Source organism: Cherax quadricarinatus, chromosome 7 (assembly GCF_038502225.1).
Source record: "Cherax quadricarinatus isolate ZL_2023a chromosome 7, ASM3850222v1, whole genome shotgun sequence".
Taxonomy (NCBI): Eukaryota; Metazoa; Arthropoda; class Malacostraca; order Decapoda; family Parastacidae; genus Cherax; species Cherax quadricarinatus.
The window spans coordinates 3,942,904-3,970,560 of NC_091298.1; the positions used below are offsets into that span (position 1 = coordinate 3,942,904).

At 39.4% G+C, this 27,657-nt stretch overlaps 2 protein-coding genes across 5 annotated transcripts in view; one reads left to right on the forward strand and one right to left on the reverse strand.

The window, feature by feature from the left end:
• Positions 1–4,055, forward strand: LOC128686786 (uncharacterized). Of its 2 annotated transcripts, none has more exons than XM_053773852.2 (2): positions 1–135; positions 2,382–4,055. In XM_053773852.2, exon 2 carries the CDS (start codon positions 2,386–2,388, stop codon positions 3,775–3,777), a length of 1,392 nt encoding a protein of 463 aa, XP_053629827.2. In that variant the 5' UTR covers positions 1–135; positions 2,382–2,385; the 3' UTR covers positions 3,778–4,055. The 2 variants fall into 2 exon arrangements, with proteins under 2 accessions (XP_053629827.2, XP_053629826.2); XM_053773851.2 differs by having other exon boundaries at positions 50–156.
• A 3,452-nt stretch (positions 4,056–7,507) lies between these two features.
• Positions 7,508–27,657, reverse strand: part of NO66 (Bifunctional lysine-specific demethylase and histidyl-hydroxylase NO66) — a 29,953-nt gene continuing 9,803 nt past the window's right edge. For all 3 annotated transcript variants that reach the window (XM_070082221.1, XM_053773849.2, XM_053773850.2), the window contains exons 8-13: positions 24,485–24,698; positions 23,597–23,734; positions 22,405–22,513; positions 11,828–11,951; positions 7,944–8,130; positions 7,508–7,789 (exon numbers count right to left, since the gene is read on the reverse strand). In XM_070082221.1, coding sequence (XP_069938322.1) covers positions 7,712–7,789; positions 7,944–8,130; positions 11,828–11,951; positions 22,405–22,513; positions 23,597–23,734; positions 24,485–24,698 — 850 coding nt within the window. In that variant the 3' untranslated portion in view covers positions 7,508–7,711. The remainder of the gene's footprint in view (positions 7,790–7,943; positions 8,131–11,827; positions 11,952–22,404; positions 22,514–23,596; positions 23,735–24,484; positions 24,699–27,657) is intronic.

Sequence of the window (27,657 nt, forward strand, 5' to 3'; positions counted from 1 at the left end):
CCACCCAGTGAATGATAGCTGATTCATAACGAATTGCAGTTAGTTACATAATATATATTTCTTGGTCAAGGCTGAGAGCTGGTCAGCAGTCAGTGTGTCAGCGAAAGGTCAGCAGTAGCAGTCACTGTAATCAAGGTAAAGCGAACAGAAATTAAGGTACGAGTTACTTAAGAACTTAATGGAGTTATATAAACCCCAGAATATATATAGTGAGAAGTATGTGTATATACATACAGACGTGCTTGTCTGGTGGTGAACAGGTTGTGTATAGCATTAATGAGCCTAGTGTAGCAAATAGGCTTGATCATTATCATAACGAAGTGCTAAACTCTCAAGGGCCATACAGTGCTATGAAAGGCTTGAAAAAACATTAGCTTGGCCAGTCATTATTCAAAGTAACTGAAATTAGAGGAAAATTACGTTGTCAGTGTATGTTGCCCTTCCTCCCACCTCCTAGAACGTGGGTATATATTTGTTTTTCCCCGAGTGTCAGTGTATATTATGTAAACTAAAAGCTAAACCCATAAGGGTCATATAGCACTGCGTATATTTCCTCAACACCCAGATATGGCTGTTCTCAGTGTCATAAGGCTAGTTATTGTGGTATAAACTTTAGTACACTAATTATGGTAAAAGGGCTCGTTCCTGGTTGCTAGTGAGGGGCTCTTGATCCAGGGTATTGGACTTATCCTTCTTATCATTCGATCGAACTTGAATGCCTTCCATACCCCATTTTGTGTGTGGCCCCCTTATGGTTTTAGTGTTTCCCATAAACACTAATAAAAGTACTACAAGAGTTGGGGCTCTTCATCCTTGATTGGTTTCTACAATACATTAAACTATTATATTCTACTATTCAGAAAGAGCTAAACCTCTATGGGTCATATAGCTAGAGAGATGATTTCAGCATAGTTGTGAATATTGCTGATGGTTCCCAAGATCTTCAGTTTGAGCCTCGGGTACTTCACACTGGTGCTTGTGGCTCAGTGGTATTATAATCATGGGGAAGTGCTAAACCCGTAGGATTATACAGTGCTTGTGAAGGGGGGGGGGGATGGAAGGTATTCAGGCTTATTTCAGGGAACTGGAGTACAGATCCAATTCCCTAGCTGAAGACCCCTCGCCAGCGTCAAGGAACCTCCCTTGAGTGGGGCTCAATGGTAGCACTTTCTACTCAACCTGGGCACGGAAGATTTATTTTAGAGCACTAAATCTGTAGGGGTTGGTAGATCATCATAATAATAATCAAGGGGGAAGCACTAAACCCATAGGATTATACAGTGCTTGGGGGAGGGATGGAAGGTATTCAGGCTTAATTCAGGGAACTGGAGCACAGATCCAGTTCCCTAGATCAAGAGCCCCTCACCAGCATCAAGGAACCTTCCTTGAGGGGAGGGGTTGGTAGAGCATCTTTGGGAATGGAAGGGAATAAAGTTTGTCCAAGGAATGGGAGGGTAACTCAAATTCTTTGGATCAAGAGCTCTTCAATATTTAATGGCTGATGCATCTTAGGGCCAGGATAGTACCTATGTTTTGTTTGCATGCAGGCAAATTTGTTGTAAATCTTTGCTGTAACTGGAGAATGACTTCTGATCAGCTTCAAAATTTTCACCACTGGTGAAAAGTTGTAATAATACTTCTTTCCATGTGATAATTTCTGGGAGTGGCATCTAATTAGCTTGAAGCCTTCCATGATCATAAACTTGTAATGTGACGATGCAGCCTCTGAGCAGCTTCAACTTTAATGTGTTTTGTATGTTAGAATATGTTTCTCGTCTCTGAATGATCTAAATTAGATTTGGAGTGCATATTTTAATTTATAAATTTTCTTAAAGAAATTTGAAATTAGTTTCCATATGATTTGTGAATGCCTCTTCTGCTTCACCTCTAATCTTGAACACTAATATTTATCTTCACTATCAAACTTATGCTGCACTCTGCAGCATTGCATACATTGAAGGACTGATATTATGGAATACAGGGATACGTTCCTCAGATCATGCAGTGACCTATATACATCTTGTTGAATTTAATAATTTAACAGATAGGGGGTCACTAGCACTTGCTCCTGGCATTTTAGTCTCCTGTTAAGACACTCGTGACAGTTTGGAAGGCGTCTGAGTTGTAATGTTAGCATGCCTTTGGCAAGACAGTGATAGTGAATAATGATGAAAGTGTTTCTTCTTTTTTGGGTCACCTTACTTCAGTGGGAGATGGCAGAGGCATTAAAAAACTATAGCTTTGAATGAATCAAAAGTTCTATAGCTTATTGAAATTATCCTAAAATATCAATTTGTATAGAAATCCATATTTGCATGAACAAATGAAGTTTGTAATGTAAATATAAAATAATTTAATTTGCAAATTTTTTTTATCTTCAGAAAAATGGTGGTTGCCATAGTAACTCTCACTAGCTTTCTGACGTTATGGATCAAGTGTGAAACCTTTGTAGTTCCCAAAAGTGACAGAGGTATAACAGTCCTTTACAGCACCAATTGTGACATCACTAACGAGCCTATCATACCAGAGAGCAAGAAGCAAAATAGTTTACAGAGCCAAGAACATTCAGAGTTGTATGCAAGAACTGAAGCCAAGGTATATGCCATCACTACAACAATAGTACCACATTGCCTACAATGCTTTAGTGAAAAGGAAGGTATATCTGAACACACAATCAGTAATTCAAAACCACTGCTAACTAATTCATCAAACACTGAAGAACCATTTACCAAGTTGCAGCAGAAATGCAAACAAAATACTCAGTGCAGAGATGAACTTAAAGAACAGTATGCAAGTGATCACAAACACAATTCTTTTACTATAACAAATATAGCCAAAGGCCAGCATGTAGGAGACAAATATGTTAGATCACAATTTATCTCAGAAAGTCAACCTAATATGGTCACTAAACAGGCAGTACATAATAAAGATAAAGTATACACGTATAGCTCCCATGATTTTTTCTCTGGTAGTCATGACAACATTGAAAGAAGGGAGGCCAGTTTTCTAGGTCAAAGACAAACCAAGAATGATGCACGCCTTGCTGAAACCCTCGCTGGCAGAGATAAAAGAAACACAAGATTAGGCAAGGAAAAGCAACTTTCTGATAATCAACAAGACAATGAAGCGCATGAACATCCAGAAATTTTTGTTGCAAGAAGTGATATGGATCATCACAAGAAATTTAACGTTCTTGGCGTACTGTATTCTCTAGTGTCGTATGCTGCAAATGATGAGTATGAGCAAATTAGATTGGTAGAAGACATGAATTGGCCTAACAGTAATATAGAGCTTAACAATTACAGAAAGGCTGATGTACTTGGCACACTGTATTCTTTAGTGTCATATGTAGCAAATCAAAAATTTGAACACAATGAAGAAGTTAAATTACATGATACAGGGTATTTTGAGGAACAAAACACGGAGAAACAAATGAAACAGGACGTTCCAACTAATTCACTGAACCTAATCTCTCTCGCCAGCCAGTCTGAAAATGCTGAAGTTGTTCGTCAGACAGAACAACTTGCTGACAATAAGTTGAATGATAAAACAAGTTCGCCTCTAAATGAAAATGAAGGGTCTGGTGTAATTACAGCATTCAGTGGTTATTTAAACAGTTACGGCTGGAGAGGTTATTTGATATTATCTGCCTCAATTGTAATATTCTTGACATTACTATTATTCTCTGCAAGTTGTCTAGCAAGAGCCTATAGTCGGCAAACAAACTGGAAGCAATTAACAATGTTTAAGACCTCAAAACATCCTGCACCCCTGTAGCTGTATAAAGCATAATTTTAATATAAAATTATTGCAAAATATAATTAGTGAACAATTAATGTAGGCTTCCTAAGTCAACTGTGCATTGATAGAACAATTGAATTACCTGTGCATGAAAGTATGTACAGCATACATTGTTTAATAACAGAATAAAATAGTCATTTTCTTAAATATTCTTGGATACATTTGTGAATTATCATAAACATTATGATTTGGGGTGAACCTTTCGAAGGTTTAAATCTCTTATTAGGATTTGTGTGAATAAAAAAAAGTTACTTTTACCTGTTTAATTACATATTCCCCTAAAAAGTAAGATAACTTGGTAGACAATACATCACACTGTATACTATGTTATACAAGAATGTTATCTTTCATTAACAGTACAAATTCTTAAAACTTCAATGATGTTTTCAGGTATCCTAACTTTCTGAATAATTTTTGTTTAATACCTAACATAGTACTTTTGGTACAGGTACAACACAGATTTTACTGAACCCTTAATTCCTAGGTTTGCAGGTATATCTATTTTGCTGGACCAACAGAAGTCTTATAAAAATAATTCACCAATACAATTCTGACCCACCATAGTCTATTGGAAACGTGAATTAAACATTAGCGTAAATGAAAATGATTTACATGTATTTATTAGTCGGTGCTGGTTATAGTTATAATATCACTCAAAGAATATTGCAGAACTACCACTATGATAAATTGTAGAATTGTACTGGAACTGTAGAGCTAATAGTCATTTCTTAGCAAAATATGCTATGAACTGCATAAAATAATCACCACCAACTACAATGTAAACAATAAAAGTGAGTGTGCACACTGCATATACCAACTGTGGCAGCCCAGTCAACTATTTTGGTGAATGTGTTGTAATTTTGTCTTGACTAAAAGTGTCAGACCATCTGTTACCTGTATTTAATGTTGATCAGTTAGTAAACAGCAGCTGTACAATAGTTTGACATTTTATCAGCATGAGATAACACATCAAAACTGTTTTAGCATTTCTGTCAATGTCTGTGAGGATGAGAAATGTCAGTATGGAGAAAGGCCATTTTTCCCTAACTGAAATAGTACAGTAATAGTGGTTTATTTATTTTTCTAGTATAGATGAGCAAGGAGGTTTCAGAGTGGGTAGGGGATGTGTAGATCAAGTGTTTACATTGAAGCATATATGTGAACAGTATTTAGATAAAGGTAGGGAAGTTTTTATTGCATTTATGGATTTAGAAAAGGCATATGATAGAGTGGATAGAGGAGCAATGTGGCAGATGTTGCAAGTGTATGGAATAGGTGGTAAGTTACTAAATGCTGTAAAGAGTTTTTATGAGGATAGTGAGGCTCAGGTTAGGGTGTGTAGAAGAGAGGGAGACTACTTCCCGGTAAAAGTAGGTCTTAGGGATGTGTAATGTCACCATGGTTGTTTAACCCTTTGACTGTCGCAACCCCAAATCCTGAGGTGTCTCCTGGTGTCGCAAAATTTAAAAAAAAAAAAAAAAATTATTTTTTCTTATGAAATGATAGAGAATCTTTTCCCGATTGTAAAGACACCAAAAAAACCGAAATTTGATGGAAAACTGACGGAATTACGCTCTCGCGAAGTTAGCGACTTCGGCGATATTTAAAAATCGGCAATTTCGCCCACTTTGAGCCCTATTTTCGGCTAATTCCGTTATTCCAGTCAACCAAACTCATAACTATTTCTTCAGAACTCTATTTTTTCTATCGATTGAGTACAAGAAACTGCCTATTTACCGATTTCAACTACCCAATAACATGGTCAGAAATTTGCAATTTGGCCAATTTCACGAAAATTAAAAAATACGACAATTTCAAAATAAGGTCCAGAATGAACAATGCAGACATTCCTGACTCTAAAATAACATTTTCTTTGTTCATCAGTCATGTCTCCAGGTCCCTGTGATATTACTCTTGCTTTTTATTTTGAAATTTTATTCAAACAAAAAATAGAAGATTTACTGTTATGCAGACTACTGCAATACTGTAATAATTGTAAAAATTACATCAACCCATTCATGACTGCGTATTAGAATGGCTATTTGGACATTTATTGGACAATGACATCATTTGTTTACTTTTGAACATCGGCAAAAATCAAACATTTCCTGTACTTTGTGCTCCATTTCCAGGTTCTTTTTATAGTAAAATTAATCAAAATCACCTCCATTTCTATAATATAGTTTCCATTCTATCAAATGAGACCAAGAAAACGAGAATACAACCACAAATACTATACGAAAATAGACCACAAAGTTGGCATTTTAATTAAAAAAAAAAACGGTCGGAGTTTTTTTTTCTCATTATGCACTGCGTGCTCCAGCATTTTTTTTATGTGGTGCACACTGACCACACAGACCCATTCTCTCACATGTGGGCCTACTAGCTTTCTCCTGCCTGATTTGAAGCCGCTAGAATTTATGAGTATATATACGTCAAACACGGTACCTCGCAAACGTATATATACGGCCGCGACAGTCAAAGGGTTAATATATTTATAGATGGGGTTGTAAAGGAAGTAAATGCTAGGGTGTTCGGGAGAGGGGTGGGATTAAATTTTGGGGAATCAAATTCAAAATGGGAATTGACAGTTACTTTTTGCTGATGATACTGTGCTTATGGGAGATTCTAAAGAAAAATTGCAAAGGTTAGTGGATGAGTTTGGGAATGTGTGTAAAGGTAGAAAGTTGAAAGTGAACACAGAAAAGAGTAAGGTGATGAGGGTATCAAATGATTTAGATAAAGAAAAATTGGATATCAAATTGGGGAGGAGGAGTATGGAAGAAGTGAATGTTTTCAGATACTTGGGAGTTGACGTATCGGCAGATGGATTTATGAAGGATGAGGTTAATCATAGAATTGATGAGGGAAAAAAGGTGAGTGGTGCGTTGAGGTATATGTGGAGTCAAAAAACGTTATCTATGGAGGCAAAGAAGGGAATGTATGAAAGTATAGTAGTACCAACACTCTTATATGGGTGTGAAGCTTGGGTGGTAAATGCAGCAGTGAGGAGACGGTTGGAGGCAGTGGAGATGTCCTGTTTAAGGGCAATGTGTGGTGTAAATATTATGCAGAAAATTTGGAGCGTGGAAATTAGGAAAAGGTGTGGAGTTAATAAAAGTATTAGTCAGAGGGCAGAAGAGGGGTTGTTGAGGTGGTTTGGTCATTTAGAGAGAGTGGATCAAAGTAGAATGAAATGGAAAGCATATAAATCTATAGGGGAAGGAAGGCGGGGTAGGGGTCGTCCTCGAAAGGGTTGGAGAGAGGGGGTAAAGGAGGTTTTGTGGGCAAGGGGCTTAGACTTCCAGCAAGCGTGCGTGAGCGTGTTAGATAGGAGTGAATGGAGACGAATGGTACTTGGGACCTGACGATCTGTTGGAGTGTGAGCAGGGTAATATTTAGTGAAGGGATTCAGGGAAACCGGTTATTTTCATATAGTTGGACTTGAGTCCTGGAAATGGGAAGTACAATGCCTGCACTTTAAAGGAGGGGTTTGGGATATTGGCAGTTTGGATGGATATGTTGTGTATCTTTATATGTGTATGCTTCTAAACTGTTGTATTCTGAGCACCTCTGCAAAAACAGTGATAATGTGCGAGTGTGGTGAAAGTGTTGAATGATGATGAGAGTATTTTCTTTTTGGGGATTTTCTTTCTTTTTTTGGGTCACCCTGCCTCGGTGGGAGACGGCCGACTTGTTGAAAAAAAAAAAAGCTATAAAAAGACAGAGTAAAATTTATGCTAAAGTTGGAAAACATGATCCAATAAATTCAAGATAAAATACTCAAAACAGGTCTGTAATGTAGAGAAAGAAAAAAATGGTCGAGTCAAAGGTAATATTACAGAAAACTCTTGAGCACGCTTTCCGTTTTAAGAGTATAGTTTTCTTGTTAAATCCCATCACTATCCTTTTAGTTATCAAGCTGGGAATTCAAAGGTCTTGCAGTTACTACGAGTCCTCGTTCCCATAGCCCACTGGCGACGGCCATCTGCAAAAATAATTCAGACGATTTAATTTGGGAAGACAACTTTAAATAATCATCTATTTACAAAACCAATGTGCTTTAAGTAATAAAACAAAATAACTTTACACAAGCTGTAAATGTAACATGCAAAAAAACTCAATAGCTGTTAAAGGATTACCTTTGCAATTTCATCACTCAGAGGAAGGCTCTCGATGGTTAAATATTCAGGATAAGCATGAATCAAGGCCTCAACAGCAGGTGCATTCTCTGGGATGAGCTCAATGTACTGAGGTTCCTCCTGATGATATTCTCTAGTATTTTCTAAACAATGATAAACTTTGACACATTCTTCCTCAGGAACCACTCTGTGAACACAAAAGTTTTATTTTAATTAGATTAAATTTTGGGGGGGAGGGGTATAAATAATTTACCTAAAAGCAGCAGCCTCCCTTCCCCTAAAATGTAGACATCATCCTAATAGAGATACTTATTAACCATCTCTAAAATTATTGTTTCTGACCCCCTGTAAACAATTTTATTTATTGAATGGTTTACTTTGGATCATATTTTTACACAGGTACCTCTGAAGACTTATTTGTGTATGAAAACTGTTACAGAGAAACAGAATTTTCAAAGCTCTGGAAATTCTATAACACATTAAATATATGAAGAAATTTAAGCTAAACATGCATTTAAAGTCAAAGTTAAAACTTAATTACAAAAGTTCCTAAAACTGCACATTAGATGTGAAAAATTTTTCACATTAGATAGGAAAAATTAAATAATTATGATCATTTGTTCCCAAGTGTAATTTAAAGTTTAATTGAAAAGAACCTCTAAGAGAAGGGGGCTCCTTGTCATGGTAAAGAGGCTTTTGGTCTGAGGAATTGAACCTTTGGGGTCTTTTTCCTCCAATTGAACCTAATTACCCCCCAATACCCCCTTCCCTGTCCCATCCTTCCTATCCCTCCTTTCTCATCCCTCTCCTTCCCTACTTTTGACATCTGGAGTATTCCCCTCAGACATTCTAGCTCCTAGGTTGGGAAAGGGTGTTGATGTCCATCCCATTCCACTGAGGTCCCTGGTAGTGGTGTAGTTTGCTGAAGAATCTGTATCATCTGAGGGATGTCTCAATCCCCTTCCAGCATCCTGGGGGAAATGGGCTACACTGTCTTTCAAGTGACTGGTGTATCTCTGAAAACTGTCTGCTGGATTCCAGGTGGTGATGGCTGAAGGAGATATGCCTGGAAGGGGATTTCCAACTACCCTCTCTTTTGTCTGCCGAGGTGACTTGGTGGATGCGAGGTTGCTATCCTGGATTTTCGGTTTACTGACATGAAAGGTAGGGTATATCATGGGTTTCTTGCTGCATCTGCACTACTGGCCCTCTTGGGTGCAGAGGGGGACATACAGCCCTTTCATGTCTCCTAGGAGCTACTCCTCCACATTCACCCCCTCCTTTTTTTTTTTTTGTCTTTAAAAATAAAAAAACAAGAGAAACCTTATGGTGAACCATGACCTCCCTCCTCCCAGACCTTTTTCTGAGGCACCCACTAAAGACCCTGGTTAATCTTTGGACCATTCGTCAGACCTCTCTTCCAACCTGATAGCTTCTTCGGCTAATATTCTGTAACCCACCTATGGTACTGTAGTTTTGACTGACCCTATGGACGCCTCTGACTGCCATGCAGCTTTGACTGTGAACCCGGCTTCTCCACATACAGTGCGTTGATTTTCACATTGTACTAACAACTTGGGATGGCCCACCTCTAAACCACCATCCAAATGACCTCGCCCTGTCACTGATGTACCTACCTAAGTTTTCTCTCACACTAATAAACAAACAACTAAGCAATCCCTTCCCTTACACTGTTTCAGAGTCGTCCTTGGATAAAACTCTTTACGCTACAACCAACTTCTACTACTATCTTTCCGACCATAGCATCAGCAAGGCACTCCTTCGCATACTTGGGCAGAACATTTCCTTCCATGCACTTTTAAGAGTAGCACATGAGTTGTCACAGTACAAAATGCAAAGCAGGCACATATTTCATTTCTTGACACTGCTGACACATTTCTCTTAATTCTTGCTTTGGAGCTATTACCCTTCTACACAAGATCATACAACACTACTTTCTCGCATAATGATGACATTCTGGAGCAATTTGAGCTCCAGAATCTCCCAATCATTAAAGTTCATATACTTACACACTCCCTGCCTGTGGACAGAGGTGCTATCCATGCAATATAGCAAGGCTAACTTTTGACAGCCATGAACTGCCATCTGTGTACATAGTGAGACAATGCCTACAAGTGCAGGTGGTGATGCCTACCCCACAACAATGTAGAAACTGGTGGCACTTTGGCCACCCGGCAAAATATTGCAGGTTAGTGGCAGTATGCCCTATGTTGCAGCCAATCATAGCAGTCCATCCTGCAGCCACCCTCCCTCTTGTCTTAACTGCAAAGAGGCACACCCAGCCTATTCTTGCCATTGCCCGATTCTCTTGAGAGAGAGAGATCCATTGTCTTAGAAAGGGCTTCTCTTATGCCATGGCAGTCTCCCATCTCTGCCTCCATGGGAGACTTCCATGGCTCTCTTATTCCAGGGTTGCTAGATGGCCCCAGACCTCAGTAGTGCCTACCGACACAATTGCTCTGTATCCCTTACTTCCACGGTTGCCTCCATTCCCAACCCGTATTGCATCAATGCCTATCTCAACATTTGTGGTAGTCCGATTTCTTTATTATCATTATAATCAAAGAAGGCGCTAAACCAACAAGAGTACCAACTCCTTTAGTGCTTTGCAAGCTATCAAAAAATATAGTTCGCCTCATACCCTGGTTCTTCGTATATGACTTTGGTTGCACCACATCTCTAGCAAAAGCAAAGAAATAATTGTCTGCTGGGTCCCTGTCATGTTGGTGTTCAGGGCAACAGGCAGGCAGACTCTGCTGCATGGTCAGCAGTACATGACATCCCAGTTTCCTATAGAGGTATTCCATTCTTAGACTATTTTGCTGTAATCTTTAACCACCACCTCAACCGTTGGCAACATCATTGGTCTGAGATGAATCATAACAAATTACATTCCATCAAGCCAAATTTAGGATCCTGGCCTTCTTATTGATGTCATGGCTAGGAAACTATGCTTGCCTGTCTTCGTTTTGGGCACACGTGTCTCACTCGTGGGTATCTATCTCTTGGAGAGGCACCCAGTGCCACTCGGTGCAAATTGTCAAGTTCCAATTTCAGTTTGCCGTATTCTATTAGACCGTTCTGTCAGTGAGCATGCAGAATTTACCTCTGACGTCATCACCGCTCTAACACCCTTAACTTTATCTTCACTCCTCGCTGACGGCTCCACCTTTGAGACAGACTCGCTCTGACTTCTTGACAGTAACAGATTTATTGCACAACCTTTGATTGCACTTCCTTTGTTTTCCTCGCAAACTCTACCTTTGTTATACTCCCTACCCTGCAGGGTTCAGCACTTGGTTTTGATTATAACAACTGAGAAGAACAGTTATTTAAATCTGATACTTATGCACTTCTCCACAGTGCTGTATGGCCCATTTTGGGTTTAGTGCTTAAACTGATTGAAATAATATGCAATTCTAAAATGCTTTAATTGTTCAAAAACATCATAAATGTCACATTTCTTACAAGTATAATTTGAATAGTAAAATCACTTAGTATTCTGAGGGCTCTTAGCAAAGGTGACTTCTTTCTCATGCTAAGTTATCACTGCAGCAAAATTTTGCAATCAAAATTTAACGAGCCAAGCTAACACTGTATCCAAAGTGAGTATTACAATATTAATATACAGTATCTAAAACTTTTCATGTTAACAAAACATACAAAGAGAAAACAGCAGAAATTAAACTGACCATAACTTCTGCTACTTTTTCTTGGGATGTTACAGGCAAGTATTTTAACACTCAAGGAATGTTGGTCCAAGGAAGAGGACTTCTCATCCCATTCCCCAGAAGCTGACAGCTGAATGCTCCCCCCACTACCTGATGAAAATATAAATAAATAAGACTGCCTTTGACACTCACCTTAAACAGTTTCTTCTAAGGAGCCTGATGGGAGTATCTGGCTTCAGTTCTACACTATTGATTACCTTCATTTTCTTTTCGCACCACCGCTCGCCTCCACCATAAGCACTACAGATCCTGTCTTCTGTAAAGCAGAAAGTTAAAATTTAATTCCTTGGATCAAGGTCCTTTATCAAGGCAACCCCCCTGAAGGGTAACTGCTCTGCTAAATTACCTTGACACCTCAGAAGACAAACATGCCAGTAAAACTCAAAACACAAACGTCAAAGGATGGAGCAAGAAACTACAACAGTCATACTACTCTCACTACACACAACACACACAGCCCAGTAAACACTCGATAATACAGACTAATAGGAAGCATTGTCCAAGTGGCCATTTCAATAAGAATAATGTTAAAAAAAAAAGAGCAAAAATACACTTAAGTTCTCAAATGTATTCCTAATATTTTACTGCACATTCAATTTACAGTTATACTACAATAAACAGTGAAAATAATGGAGTTAAAAGTACCATTTAACCAATGGATTTTGACCATAATTTTAAAAATACATTACATCAAGGATTTACTAGATACGTGTTGGAGTATGAGCTGGTTAGTATTTTGTGAAGGGATTCAGGGGAACCGATTAGCTGGACTCGAGTCCTGGAAGTGGGGAGTACAATGCCTGCACTTTAACCTTTAAACTGTCCAAATGTAGATCTACATTATATTTTACATGCTTTCAACCTTGACACGAGAGGCCTGAGTTCCTAGACATGAGAGAATGGATCTGTGCACTCAGTGTGTGCAGTATGACAAAATTCAGGGATGCCAGGAAAAATGCACTCAAAAAAAAAAAAAAAAATCAGAGCACTATGCAAGTGAACGTAGATTTACGTTTGGACAGTTTAACCCTTTCAGGGTCTGTCCCGTAGATCTACGGCTTTACGTTGAGTGTCCAAACCGTAGATCTACGCCAAAATTCTAGCGCCGTCAAATTTAGCGCAAAAGCGCTCATAGGCCTACATGTGAGAGAATGGGTCTGCGCGGTGGGTGTGCGCCATAAACAAAAAATCTAGGCGCCTGCATAGCATTGTGGGAACGCCGGCTCAGTCACCCTTGTTCACCATGCCTCGTCGCAAGTCAGCTCTCACTCCCGGAAAATTGGGACTCTCCTCTTCCTATCTGACAGTTCTGACACTGATGGAAGTGGAAATGAAGACGAATTCTACGGCTTTGATCAGTTAGTGACCGAAAAGAATGACCAGGATATCGATAATGGTGCAGAAAACCCTGACAATCCTCAACCTTCTACCTCTGGTGTGGGCACTCGTGACTCACGGTCGGTTGTTCCTCGACGCAAGAGAAAACTAATATTTTCGCGTGGCCAGGTCTCTGACTTCAGTAATGACGATGATAGTGACGTGGATTGTGATTTTATTGCGCTCGACGATCATTCGAGTAGTGATAGTGAGGAATCATATTCACCAGTGAAGCGTCGGTATGTTTGCCGCCGCATGCGCTCGGGTAGTGTACCCTATGCTGTGCCCAGGGGACGGAGTACATCCCGTGGCCCTACACCAGTTTTAGGTAGTGATAGTGAGGATGATGTGGCTACACTTGGCATGGATAGACCACAGGCATCAGTGGATGGTGTTAGTGGTGATGGTAGTGGCACCGCCATGCGTGACTCACCAGGCCACGCTGGGACCCACGCTGCTGACTCGTCAGTTCAAGGACAAAGCGGAGCGTCAGCCACCAGCCCACCACAACCACAACCACCCGCACAACCAGCCTATGATGTCCAGTATCCACCAGCAAACCGTATGTGGGATTGGCAGCAAAATCCCAATTTTGTTCCCAAGCCTCACCACTTTGATGACTCTCAAAGTGGAATTCTACCTACTTGTCCCCTTGGAACCACGGCCAATGAACTGGAATTCTTTGAATCATTCTTTGACCAGCCATTGATGGAAATTATTGTCAGGGAAAGTAATAAGTATTTTGAGTACACCATGGCAAATACGATCTTATCACCACAGTCAAGACTACACAGGTGGAAAGAGACGACTGTTGCAGAAATGTATTTGCTTTTTGCAACAATAATGCTTATGCCTCACGTCTATAAGCACAATATAAAAGCATACTGGTCCACAGATCGGCTAATTTCTACCCCAGTCTTCAGTGAAATCATACCAGTGAACAGGTTTATCTTACTCTTATGTATGTTGCACTTCTCTGACAAAACCAGGCCTGACAGAAGTGACAGGTTATACAAGATTAGAAATGTTTTCATGTATCTCAAACAAAAGTTCAGCATATACTTTTATCCATTCAAGAATCTTGTAATTGACGAGTCTTTGATTTTGTTCAAAGGTAGACTGTCATTCAAGCAGTATATACCGAGCAAGAGGAAACGCTTTGGTATAAAACTGTTTGTACTCTGTGATTGTGACAGTGGCCTGGTGTTGGATATTGTTGTATACACGGGTAGTAAAACATTGAAAGATACCAAGATGTTATTGGGTATCTCAGGTGAAGTAGAAACATGATGGCACCTTATCTTGGTAAGGGGCATACATTATATACCGATAACTGGTACACAAGCCCATTACTCAGTGATTTCATGCGAGTGAACAAGACAGATGTGTGTGGCACAGTGCGTTCTAATCGTAAACATATGCCCAGGCTCAACGCAGGTGCTCGTAATGATGACGTGCAGGTGTTTACTGCCAATGACATCATGGCATTACGGTGGCATGACAAACGAGATGTCACATTGTTGACAACCATTCACCGTAATGAAATGCAAGACAGTGGCAAAGTTGATCGAGTGACTAATGAACGTATTCGAAAACCAGTGACAGTGATTGATTATACACAAAACATGCGCTTGGTTGACAAGTGTGACATGCAGATTGGTTTTGTTGACTGTGTTCGTAAGAGTTACAAGTGGTACATGAAACTTTTCTTTCATCTCATGGACATTTCAATGCTCAATGCATATAATATGTACCAAATAAAGACTGGCAACAGACCACCGTATGGTGAATTTTGTTTGTCTGTTGTCAGACAACTCATAATGAAGTACCAGGTAAGAACACCTGCTATACAACACGGTCCTCGAATTCCTCAGGATATACCCAAGCGTTTGAGGAAGGAAGGTGATCATTTCATAATACAACTTCCTTCAACTCAGAAGAAATTTGCTCAGAAGAGATGCATTGTCTGTGCACAAACAAAACGACGGCAACAAAGACGCAAAGACACTCGGTTTATGTGTGAGGAATGTAAGGTGCCTCTGTGCATGGTGCCTTGTTTCAAGGAGTTCCACAAGCTCCAGCAGTTCTAAAACCATGTCCAGTGATTGTAAATATGTAAATATATGATAGAACATTAGTATTATACAATATTTGTGCATGTTTATTGTAATAAACAACAGTGGTAAACAATAATATGATAATAACTTTAGTGCGGTTATTGTGTTCAATACAGTGAGTTTATATATATACATTATATACAGTATTGGTCTCTCAGGCCCCAAATGTTAGTAGGAATAGAAAAAAATTGGAAAAGAAAAGAAAAAACAACTAAAACCGCAAAATAATGTAATGCGCGTATGTGGAATTCGTCGATGTTGCCGCCACCACATCATTTTTGACAAACTTCTTGGCACTGTATCTCGGTAAGTACTGATCAGATTTTTTTTTTGTCTTATTACCTTCACAAAAATATGCTCTTTAATTCTGTAAGAAAAAATAATTTTTTTTTTTTTCAAAATTTCTTGGACACTGGAGCACCACTTCAGATTTTGGCCTTGGACCCTGAAGGGGTTAAGGGTTAAAGAAGGGGTCTGGGATATTGGCTGTTTGGAGTGAAGTCTAAACTTTTGTACTTGAGCACCTCTGCAAAGACAGTGATTATGTATGAATGATGAAGGTGTTGAATAATGAAAGTTTTTTTCATTTTGGGTCACCCTGCCTCAGTGGGAGGATGCTGGTGAAGGACTCTTGATCCAATGACTTGGAGCTACCCTCCCCTTCTTGGATCAAACCTGACTGCCTCCCAATCTCCAGGTGCTGTATGACCCCTATGGGTTTAGCACTTCCTCATGAATAATAATTTTTACTACAGCCCCCATTGTCTACAATACTGTACAGTGTACATACAACTAACACTCATAGAATACAGTATTTTTCATTGTTCTTAACATCTGTGGCATCAAACAAAATACTGTACTTGCAAGTGATACCTGTTGTCTGCTTGGCTCATGAAGGTGGAATTAAACCTAATTATATTGATGAAGTACTAAACCCATAGGGGTCATACAGTACCTAGGGAATTGGGAGGCATTCAGGATCGATTCAAGGAAGCAAAGGGCCAATTCCTTAGATAAGAGCCCCTCACTAGCATGAAGGAACTTCCCAGAGGGGCTTGGAATTAAACAGTCTGTCAGGTTACTCTCACCCAGGAAACTATCAGCAACGGTAACTGCAATACTCTCGGAGCTCCCTAAACAGATAAACTGGCCAATAAATTCAGCAGAGAATTTTTTTTATTATTATTTTTAGCACACTGGCCGATTCCCACCAAGGCAGGATGGCCCGAAAAAGAAAAACTCTCACCATTGCTCACTCCATCACTGTCTTGCCAGAAGGGTGCTTTACACTACAGTTTTTAAACTGCAACATTAACACCCCTCCTTCAGAGTGCAGGCACTGTACTTCCCATCTCCAGGACTCGAGTCCGGCCTGCCGGTTTCCCTGAATCCCTTCATAAATGTTACTTTGCTCACACTCCAACAGCACGTCAAGTATTAAAAACCATTTATCTCCATTCACTCCTATCAAACACGCTCACGCATGCCCGCTGGAAGTCCAAGCCCCTCACATACAAAACCTCCTTTACCCCCTCCCTCCAACCTTTCCTAGGTCGACCCCTGCCCCACCTTCCTTCCACTACAGACTGATACACTCTTGAAGTCATTCTGTTTCGCTCCATTCTCTCTACATGTCCAAACCACCTCAACAACCCTTCCTCAGCCCTCTGGACAACAGTTTTGGCAATCCGGCACCTCCTCCTAACTTCCAAACTACAAATTCTCTGCATTATATTCACACCACACATTGCCCTCAGACATGACATCTCCACTGCCTCCAGCCTTCTCCTCGCTGCAACATTCATCACCCATGCTTCACACCCATATAAGAGCGTTGGTAAAACTATACTCTCATACATTTCCCCTCTTTGCCTCCAAGGACAAAGTTCTTTGTCTCCACAGACTCCTAAGTGCACCGCTCACCCTTTTCCCCTCATCAATTCTATGATTCACCTCATCTTTCATAGACCCATCCGCTGACACATCCACTCCCAAATAAAGTGGACCCTCGCCTAATGAACGCATCGCATAACGTTAAATCTTGCTAGCAATACATTTTAATGCAAAAATTTTGCCTCGGCTAGCGCTAAAAAACTTGCCTAACGCGACTTGTTCCGTTCGAGACACATCCACTTGCAGCCTGAGGGCGCCTCACTTGTCCCGTGGGTGCCAGTGTTTACAAGCCAGCCACCGCAGTCGCATCCAAACATACAATCGGAACATTTCATATTATCACAGCGTTTTTAGTGATTGCACCTGTAAAATAAGTCACCATGGGCCCCAAGAAAGCTTCTAGTGCCAACCCTACAGCAAAAAGGATGAGAATTACTATGGATATGAAGAAAGAGATCATTGTTGGCCAGGTCGTACACAAAACCCCAATCTACCATCGCTACTATTGTGGCCAAGAAAACGGCAATCAAGGAAGCTGTTCTTGCCAAAGGTGCAACTTTGTTTTCGAAACAGAGATCGCAAGTGATAGAAGATGTTGAGAGACTGTTATTGGTGTGGATAAACAAAAAACAGATAGCAGAGATAGCATCTCTCAAGCGATCATATGTGAAAAGGCTAGGAAGTTGCATGACGATTTAATTAGAAAAATGCCTGCAACTAGTGGTGATGTGAGTGAATTTAAGGCCAGCAAAGGTTGGTTTGAGAGATTTAAGAATCGTAGTGGCATACATAGTGTGATAAGGCATGGTAAGGCTGCCAGTTCAGACCAAAAAGCAGCTGAAAAATATGTGAAGGAATTCAAGGAGTACATAGTGAAGAATTGAAACCTGAGCAAGTGTTTAATTGTGACAAAACAGGCCTGTTTTGGAAGAAAATGCCAAGCAGGACCTACATTACTCAGGAGGAAAAGGCACTCCCAGGACATAAGCCTATGAAAGACAGGCTTACTCTGTTGATGTGTGCTAATGCTAGTGGTGATTGCAAAGTGAAGCCTTTATTGGTGTATCACTTTGAAACTCCCAGTGTGTTCAGGAAAAACCATATCCTCAAGGCTAATTTGTGTGTGATGTGGAGGGCAAACAGTAAGGCATGGGTCACTAGAGACCTTTTCTATGACTGGTTACACCATGCATTTGCCCCCACTGTGAAAAATTACCTCCTGGAAAATAAATTGGACCTTAAGTGCCTCCTGGTATTAGACAATGCTCCTAGTTATCCTTCAGACATGGCAGAGCGACTTTCTGGGGACATAAGTTTCATTAAGGTCAAGTTTTTGCCTCCTAATACCACTCCTCTCCTGCAGCCCATGGACCAGCAGGTCATTACAAACTTCAAAAAAGCTCTACACAAAAGCTATGTTTGAAAGGTGCTTTGTAGTGACCACAGAAACTCAATTGACTCTAAGAGAGTTTTGGAGAGATCACTTTAGCATCCTCAATTGTGTAAACATTATAGGTAAGGCTTGGGAGGAAGTGACTAAGAGGACCTTGAACTCTGCTTGGAAGAAACTGTGGCCAGAATGTGTAGACAAAAGGGATTTTGAAGGATTTGAGGCTAACCCTGAGAAGCCTATGCCAGTTGTGGAATCAATTGTGGCATTGGGGAAGTCCTTGGGGTTGGAGGTTAGTGGGGAGGATGTGGAAGAGTTGGTGGAGGAGGACAATGATGAACTAACCACTGATGAGCTGCAAGATCATCTTCAACAGCAAGAGGCAAGACCTGAGGAAACTGCTCCAGAGGAGGGGATAGAGAAATTGAGGAAGTTGCCTACTTCAAAGATTAATAAGGAAATGTGTGCAATGTGGCTTAAAGTGCAAACCTTTTTTGATGAAAAATCACCCTCACACAGCTATTGCAAGCTGTGCTGGTGACTATTACACTGACAATGTTGTGAAACACTTTAGGAATGTCATAAAGGAATGGGAGGTACAGGCCTCTATGGACAGACATGTTGTGCAACAGAGGTCCAGTGACTCTCAAGCTGGTCCTAGTGGCATTAAAAGAAGGGAAGTAACCCCGGAAAATGACTTGACATCTCAAGTCGTAATGGAAGGGGATTCCCCTTCTAAACATTAACACCCTCCACACTCTCCCCTCCTCCCATCCCATCAATCATCACCAGATCTTCAATAAAGGTAAGTGTCATGTAATTGTACATGTCTTCTTCAGTTTGTGTGTATTAAAATTAATATTTCATGTGGTAAAAATTTTTTTTTTCATACTTTGGGGTGTCAGGAACGGATTAATTTGATTTCCATTATTTCTTATGGGGAAAATTAATTCGGCTAACGATAATTTCGCCTAACGTTGAGCTCTCAGGAACGGATTAATATCGTTAGGCGAGGGTCCACTGTATCTGAATACATTCACCTCCTCCGTACTTTCTCCCTCCAATCTGATATCTAATCTTTCATCACCTAATCTTTTTTTTTTTTTTTTCAACAAGTCGGCCGTCTCCCACCGAGGCAGGGTGACCCAAAAAAGAAAGAAAATCCCCAAAAAGAAAATACTTTCATCATCATTCAACACTTTCACCACACTCACACATTATCACTGCTTTTGCAGAGGTGCTCAGAATACAACAGTTTAGAAGCATATACGTATAAAGATACACAACATATCCCTCCAAACTGCCAATATCCCAAACCCCTCCTTTAAAGTGCAGGCATTGTACTTCCCATTTCCAGGACTCAAGTCCGACTATATGAAAATAACCGGTTTCCCTGAATCCCTTCACTAAATATTACCCTGCTCACACTCCAACAGATCGTCAGGTCCCAAGTATCATTCGTCTCCATTCACTCCTATCTAACACGCTCATGCACGCTTGCTGGAAGTCCAAGCCCCTCGCCCACAAAACCTCCTTTACCCCCTCTTTCCAACCCTTTCGAGGACGACCCCTACCCCTCCTTCCTTCCCCTATAGATCTATATGCTTTCCATGTCATTCTACTTTGATCCATTCTCTCTAAATGACCAAACCACCTCAACAACCCCTCTTCTGCCCTCTGACTAATGCTTTTATTAACTCCACACCTTCTCTTAATTTCCACACTCTGAATTTTCTGCATAATATTTACACCACACATTGCCCTTAGACAGGACATCTCCACTGCCTCCAACCGTCTCCTCGCTGTTGCATTTACCACCCAAGCTTCACATCCATATAAGAGTGTTGGTACTACTATACTTTCATACATTCCCTTCTTTGCCTCCATAGATAGCGTTTTTTGACTCCACATATACCTCAACGCACCACTCACCTTTTTTCCCTCATCAATTCTATGATTAACCTCATCCTTCATAAATCCATCCGCCGACACGTCAACTCCCAAGTATCTGAAAACATTCACTTCTTCCATACTCCTCCTCCCCAATTTGATATCTAGTTTTTCTTTATCTAAATCATTTGATACCCTCATCACCTTACTCTTTTCTATGTTCACTTTCAACTTTCTACCTTTACACACATTCTCAAACTCATCCACTAACCTTTGCAATTTTTCTTTAGAATCTCCCATTAGCACAGTATCATCAGCAAAAGGTAACTGTGTCAATTCCCATTTTGAATTTGATTCCCCATAATTTAATCCCACCCCTCTCCCGAACACCCTAGCATTTACTTCTTTTACAACCCCATCTATAAATATATTAAACAACCATGGTGACATTACACATCCCTGTCTAAGACCTACTTTTAAGAACATAAGAACATAAGAATGTAGGAACACTGCAGAAGGCCTACTGGCCCATACGAGGCAGGTCCTTATCAAAACGACATCTACCTAAAGCTACTCAAGAAACAACTCCCGCACCCCCCAACACCAATCAAACCCAGCCCCTCCCGCTCATATATTTGTCCAGTCTCTTCTTAAAGCTACCCAAGGTCCTAGCCTCTATCACCCCACTGGGAAGACTGTTCCACGCATCTACAACTCTGTTAGAAAACCAGTACTTACCTATGTCCTTTCTAAATCTAAATTTATCCAACTTAAATCCATTATTCCTGGTTCTTACCTGGTTCGACACCCTCAGTACTTTATTAATGTCTCCCTTGTTTATGCCCGTCATCCACTTATACACTTCAATGATATCTCCCCTCATTCTACGCCTCTCCAGAGAGTGGAGATTTAAGGCTTTAAGTCTATCTTCATACGGGAGGTTCCTTACACAGTAAATCATTTTAGTCATTCTTCTCTGTATGTTCTCTAATGAGTCTATGTCCATCCTGTAGTAAGGGGACCAAAACTGAGCAGCATAATCTAAATGAGGCCTCACTAGTGATGTATAGAGCTGTAAAATAACTTTTGGACTTCTGTTACTTATACTTCTTGAGATAAATCCAAGTAATCTGTTGGCCTTGTTGCGCACACTGAGGCACTGCTGTCTTGGCTTTAGATTTCTGCTTACCATGACTCCCAAGTCTTTTTCACATTCTGTATGACCAAGCTCTACTTCACCTAGATTATAGCTTCGAGGGTTGTTTTCATTACCAAGGGCAAGTACCTTACACTTATCCACATTAAACTTCATCTGCCATTTCTCAGACCAAGACATTAATTTGTTCAAATCGTCCTGGAGTTCATTGATATCCTAACCTGAGCCTCACTATCCTCATAAAAGCTCTTTACAGCATTTAGTAACTTACCACCTATTCCATATACTTGTAACATCTGCCACATTGCTCCTCTATCCACTCTATCATATGCCTTTTCTAAATCCATAAATGCAATAAAAACTTCCCTACCTTCATCTAAATACTGTTCACATATATGCTTCAACGTAAACACTTGATCTACACATCCCCTACCCACTCTGAAGCCTCCCTGCTCATCTGCAATCCTACATTCTGTCTTACCTCCAATTCTTTCAATTATAACCCTACCGTATACTTTTCCTGGTATACTCAGTAAACTTATTCCTCTATAATTTTTACAATCTCTTTTGTCCCCTTTCCCTTTATCTTTTTGTTGTCCTCATAACCTTACTCTTTCCTGTATTCACTTTTATTTTTCTTCTTGTACATACCTTACCAAATTCATCCACCAACCTCTGCAACTTCTCTTCAGAATCTTCCAAGAGCAGTGTCATCAGCAAAGAGCAACTGTGACAACTCTCACTTTATGTGTGATTTTTTATCTTTTAACTCCACGCCTCTTGCCAAGACCCTCGCATTTACTTTTCTTACAGCAGAGAAATGGGTATCAATAGAGAAAAAGGCTCGTGTTAATTACTAAAGTTTACACCCTTTCGGTAAACTAACTTTTTTTAAGGAAAGGCGGCAGAGAATCATGCATTAAACTGGCACCTCTTTGGTCCACAGCAGCGTCAACGGGAGCAAAATTCATCAGACGTCCTACCAATTCTCCCAACTGAAAAATAAGAAATTTGAGTCCATCTTAAATTTAGTATATAAACTATTTCTGTACCAACAGTAATAGCATTATTGTGGGCACTGATTGTCAAAGCATACACACACCTTAAATCAGTTTCATTACAGCAGGCAGTTACAGTCTTCTATACACAAACCCTCTATAACTTTCCCTTAGTAAAAAAAAAATCCATGCATTCATGTTCAGCAGCAAAACCTGGAATTAATCATAGTACCCAAAATAATGCAAAATGTTTACTTTCTGAATAAAAAATTAAGTCCATTGCTGTCCAGTAAATAAAATTACTAGGTTTCAATTACCAAATAATCTTTGGTAAACCAAGATATTAAGCAACATTTCGATATCATGAATACCTTTATGCCTTGTCTCTTAATTTACAATTCATCTATGTGAAGTTAGTTATTGTAAAACACTATAAAATCTTTTCATTCAAGTTTTAGACTAGACATCAGTTGTGTAATCCTCAATTTTTATTAAATTCATGGGGAAATACTAAGCCCATATGGGTCATACAACTCAGAAGTTGCCAAATTAATTATCAGTACTTAAACACATTTGTTACTTTGACAATGGTGTGAAATCTTGCTTGACGAACATAAGTGATTGATATGTGATCTATGCTGTGATTGATATGTGATCTATGCTATACTTGCAAAGCTCATGTAATGCTGATCTTACCATGAAAATTTAGTTGGGCAGAAATACAGAAGTAGCCATTGTAACAAATTTTATTTAATTCAAATTTGGCACTACTTGGTTAAAAACCTTTTACAATGAACCTACGTATAAAACTTAATAAACTCTAATTATATGTTAGTGGTATACAAAACTGACAAGTAGATGAATAAGACTTGTGCAACTTTGGTATTGTTTTTATGGAGATGTTCCACCAATTGACTTTATCAATCCAATAAAGAGAATGATTCTTGAGAGTGGAAAACATGAAATACAAGTTTGAGGTGAATTTTTTGGAGACAGTGTAAGTCTCCACAATAATGATAGCCAAGTGCACATATCGTACTCAATAAACCATTATAACTATCCTTATACACACACACACACCTTCTGAATAAATGCTTTCCGACTCGGAGAATCCTTATCCATGTTGACAATTCCCATATAGTCCAAGTAATCACAGGGAAGACCTCGCCTGAATTCTATGTCTTCACTCATGGCTGTATTGAGAGCTTGAGGTAAAAGCTGTCAAATGATTGATTTATTAAAATTTGTATATACAGCATGCACTTTTACAATTTGTATATACTGTATGACCTTCTATGGCTTGAATGCTTTCTCTTAAATTTTTGTTTTTTTTTTTTTTTTTTTTTAAACAAGTCGGCCGTCTCCCACCGAGGCAGGGTGACCCAAAAAAGAAAGAAAATCCCCAAATAATAATAACAACTTTGTCTGAACTTCCTTTCTTAAGGTAACAGTTACACAGATATTCTTTTCCAAACAATTCAAACATACAGAAATTATTCACGCTGAAACGTCACACAAAACTTAAATTACTTGTTATAATCATTATCCAAATACTTGTGCAGTACTAATAGTAAGTAGTTCTTCATTACAGTACTGTACTAGTTATAATCTGCCCAAAATGCTTTGCCCAAAACACTTATAATGTACAAAAGATGTAATCATAGAGCTGCAGCAACATCCTGTAATTCTTGGAAATAAAATTTGACTGACATTGTTTGATCAATATACACATGAGTAAATTGCCAAGAAAAGCATAAAGGAAATATGACTGAAATTAACAAGAATTACCTTGGCAAGTATGAACAAATGATAAAAGAAGACTTAGAATTAAAGGAAAAAGGTACAAGGAAACAATGAGATAAATGAGCCTATGTAAGAATAGATTAAAAAAAAAAATACAAAAAATTATAAACAACAGGTATGTCCTCCCACCACCACTATTAAAAACAGTAGCAGAAAAGGACTTACTGTTTCAAGCAAATGCCCCCAAGTGTTCTTCTGGTAAGTGGAGATGGTAATATGGAGAGAATGGGTGTTATCTACTGCACAACCTTGGTGAATGTAACCTCTCGGGAAGTACAACAGATCTCCTGCATTTAAAACTATATCTAAAATAGGTTTCCCAATTTCATCCTGGGAGAGATTATCACTGGAATTCACAGGTAGCTCCTCATTTTCTGACCTAAAAAAATGTATATAAGAATAAATGAATAAAACAAATAATCATGACTAGCATTAGATGTATTTTTTCTTTCACTAATGTTAAAATATGTAACACATGTAGATATATTTGTTTATTTTAGTGTCTCATTCAGTTTTTCACCTTCAATGACAAGAATGTAATACTTTTGTCTTAATAATCATGAACAAATGCTAGACACTTTAAACAATGATGATATTGAAGAAAAAATTCCTCATATTGATATAAAATTTTGTATAGAATGTGGAATTTCCAACAAAATCAGGCCAGTAGCTTTGGTAAATTTTTTAATTTCTCTGTGTGCCTCATATGGTGGATAGTTAAATTTGCTTGGCAATTTCATTAAAAGAGATGGACATTCATAACACTCAAGTGTCAAGCATCGCTGAGTGGGTTATCACGTGACAGACTAGCATCGAGAAATTTTCCCACTTCATCTGACAGACAAAACTACCATTTACACCATAGATATTATTTTTTTTTTTCCAACAAGTCGGCCGTCTCCCACCGAGGCAGGGTGACCCAAAAAAGAAAGAAAATCCCCAAAAAGAAAATACTTTCATCATCATTCAACACTTTCACCACACTCACACATTATCACTGTTTTTGCAGAGGTGCTCAGAATTCAACAGTTTAGAAGCATACACATATAAAGATACACAACATATCCATCCAAACTGCCAATATCCCAAACCCCTCCTTTAAAGTGCAGGCATTGTACTTCCCATTTCCAGGACTCAAGTCCAACTATATGAAAATAACCGGTTTCCCTGAATCCCTTCACTAAATATTACCCTGCTCACACTCCAACAGATCATCAGGTCCCAAGTACCATTCGTCTCCATTCACTTCTATCTAACACGCTCACGCACGCTTGCTGGAAGTCCAAGCCCCTTGCCCACAAAACCTCCTTTACCCCCTCTCTCCAACCCTTTCGAGGACGACCCCTACCCCGCCTTCCTTCCCCTATAGATTTATATGCTTTCCATGTCATTCTACTTTGATCCATTCTCTCTAAATGACCAAACCACCTCAACAACCCCTCTTCTGCCCACTGACTAATACTTTTATTAACTCCACACCTTTTCCTAATTTCCACACTCCAAATTTTCTGCGTAATATTTACACCACACATTGCCCTTAAACAGGACATCTCCACTGCCTCCAACCGTCTCCTCGCTGCTGCATTTACCACCCAAGCTTCACACCCATATAAGAGTGTTGGTACTACTATACTTTCATACATTCCCTTCTTTGCCTCCATAGATAACGTTTTTTGACTCCACATATACCTCAACGCACCACTCACCTTTTTTCCCTCATCAATTCTATGATTAACCTCATCCTTCATAAATCCATCCGCCGACACGTCAACTCCCAAGTATCTGAAAACATTCACTTCTTCCATACTCCTCCTCCCCAATTTGATATGCAATTTTTCTTTATCTAAATCATTTGATACCCTCATCACCTTACTCTTTTCTATGTTCACTTTCAACTTTCTACCTTTACACACATTCCCAAACTCATCCACTAACCTTTGCAATTTTTCTTTAGAATCTCCCATAAGCACAGTATCATCAGCAAAAAGTAACTGTGTCAATTCCCATTTTGAATTTGATTCCCCATAATTTAATCCCACCCCTCTCCCGAACACCCTAGCATTTACTTCCTTTACAACCCCATCTATAATTATATTAAACAACCATGGTGACATTACACATCCCTGTCTAAGACCTACTTTTACCGGGAAGTATTCTCCCTCTCTTCTACACACCCTAACCTGAGCCTCACTATCCTCATAAAAACTCTTTACAGCATTTAATAACTTACCACCTATTCCATATACTTGCAACATCTGCCACATTGCTCCTCTATCCACTATCATATGCCTTTTCTAAATCCATAAATGCAATAAAAACTTCCCTATCTTTATCTAAATACTGTTCACATATATGCTTCAATGTAAACACCTGATCTACACATCCCCTACCCACTCTAAAACCTCCTTGCTCATCCGCAATCCTACATTCTGTCTTACCTCTAATTCTTTCAATTATAACCCTACCGTACACTTTTCCTGGTATACTCAGTAAACTTATTCCTCTATAATTTTTGCAGTCTCTTTTGTCCCCTTTCCCTTTATATAAAGGGACTATACATGCTCTCTGCCAATCCCTAGGTACCTTCCCCTCTTTCATACATTTATTAAACAAAAGTACCAACCACTCCAACACTATATCCCCTCCTGCTTTTAACATTTCTGTCATGATCCCATCAGTTCCAGCTGCTTTACCCCCTTTCATTCTACATAATGCCTCACGTACCTCCCCCACACTTACATTCTGCTCTTCTTCACTCCTAAAAGGTGGTATACCTCCCTGACCAGTGCATGAAATTACTGCCTCTCTGTCTTCCTTAACATTTAAAAGTTCCTCAAAATATTCTTGCCATCTACCTAATACCTCCATCTCCCCATCTACTAACTTCCCTACTCTGTTTTTAACTGACAAATCCATACTTTCCCTAGGCTTCCTTAACTTGTTTAACTCACTCCAAAATTTTTTCTTATTTTCATTAAAATTTCTTGACAGTGCCTCTCCCACTCTATCATCTGCTCTCCTGTTGCACTCTCTCACCACTCTCTTTACCTTTCTTTTACTCTCCATATACTCTGCTCTTCTTATAACACTTCTGCTTTGTAAAAACCTCTCATAAGCTACCTTTTTCTCTTTTATCACACCCTTTACTTCATCATTCCACCAATCACTCCTCTTTCCTCCTGCCCACACCCTCCTGTAACCACAAACTTCTGCCCCACATTCTAATACTGCATTTTTAAAACTATTCCAACCCTCTTCAACCCCCCCACTACTCATCTTTGCACTAGCCCACCTTTATTATTATTATTCTTATTATAATCAAAACTAAGCACTAAACC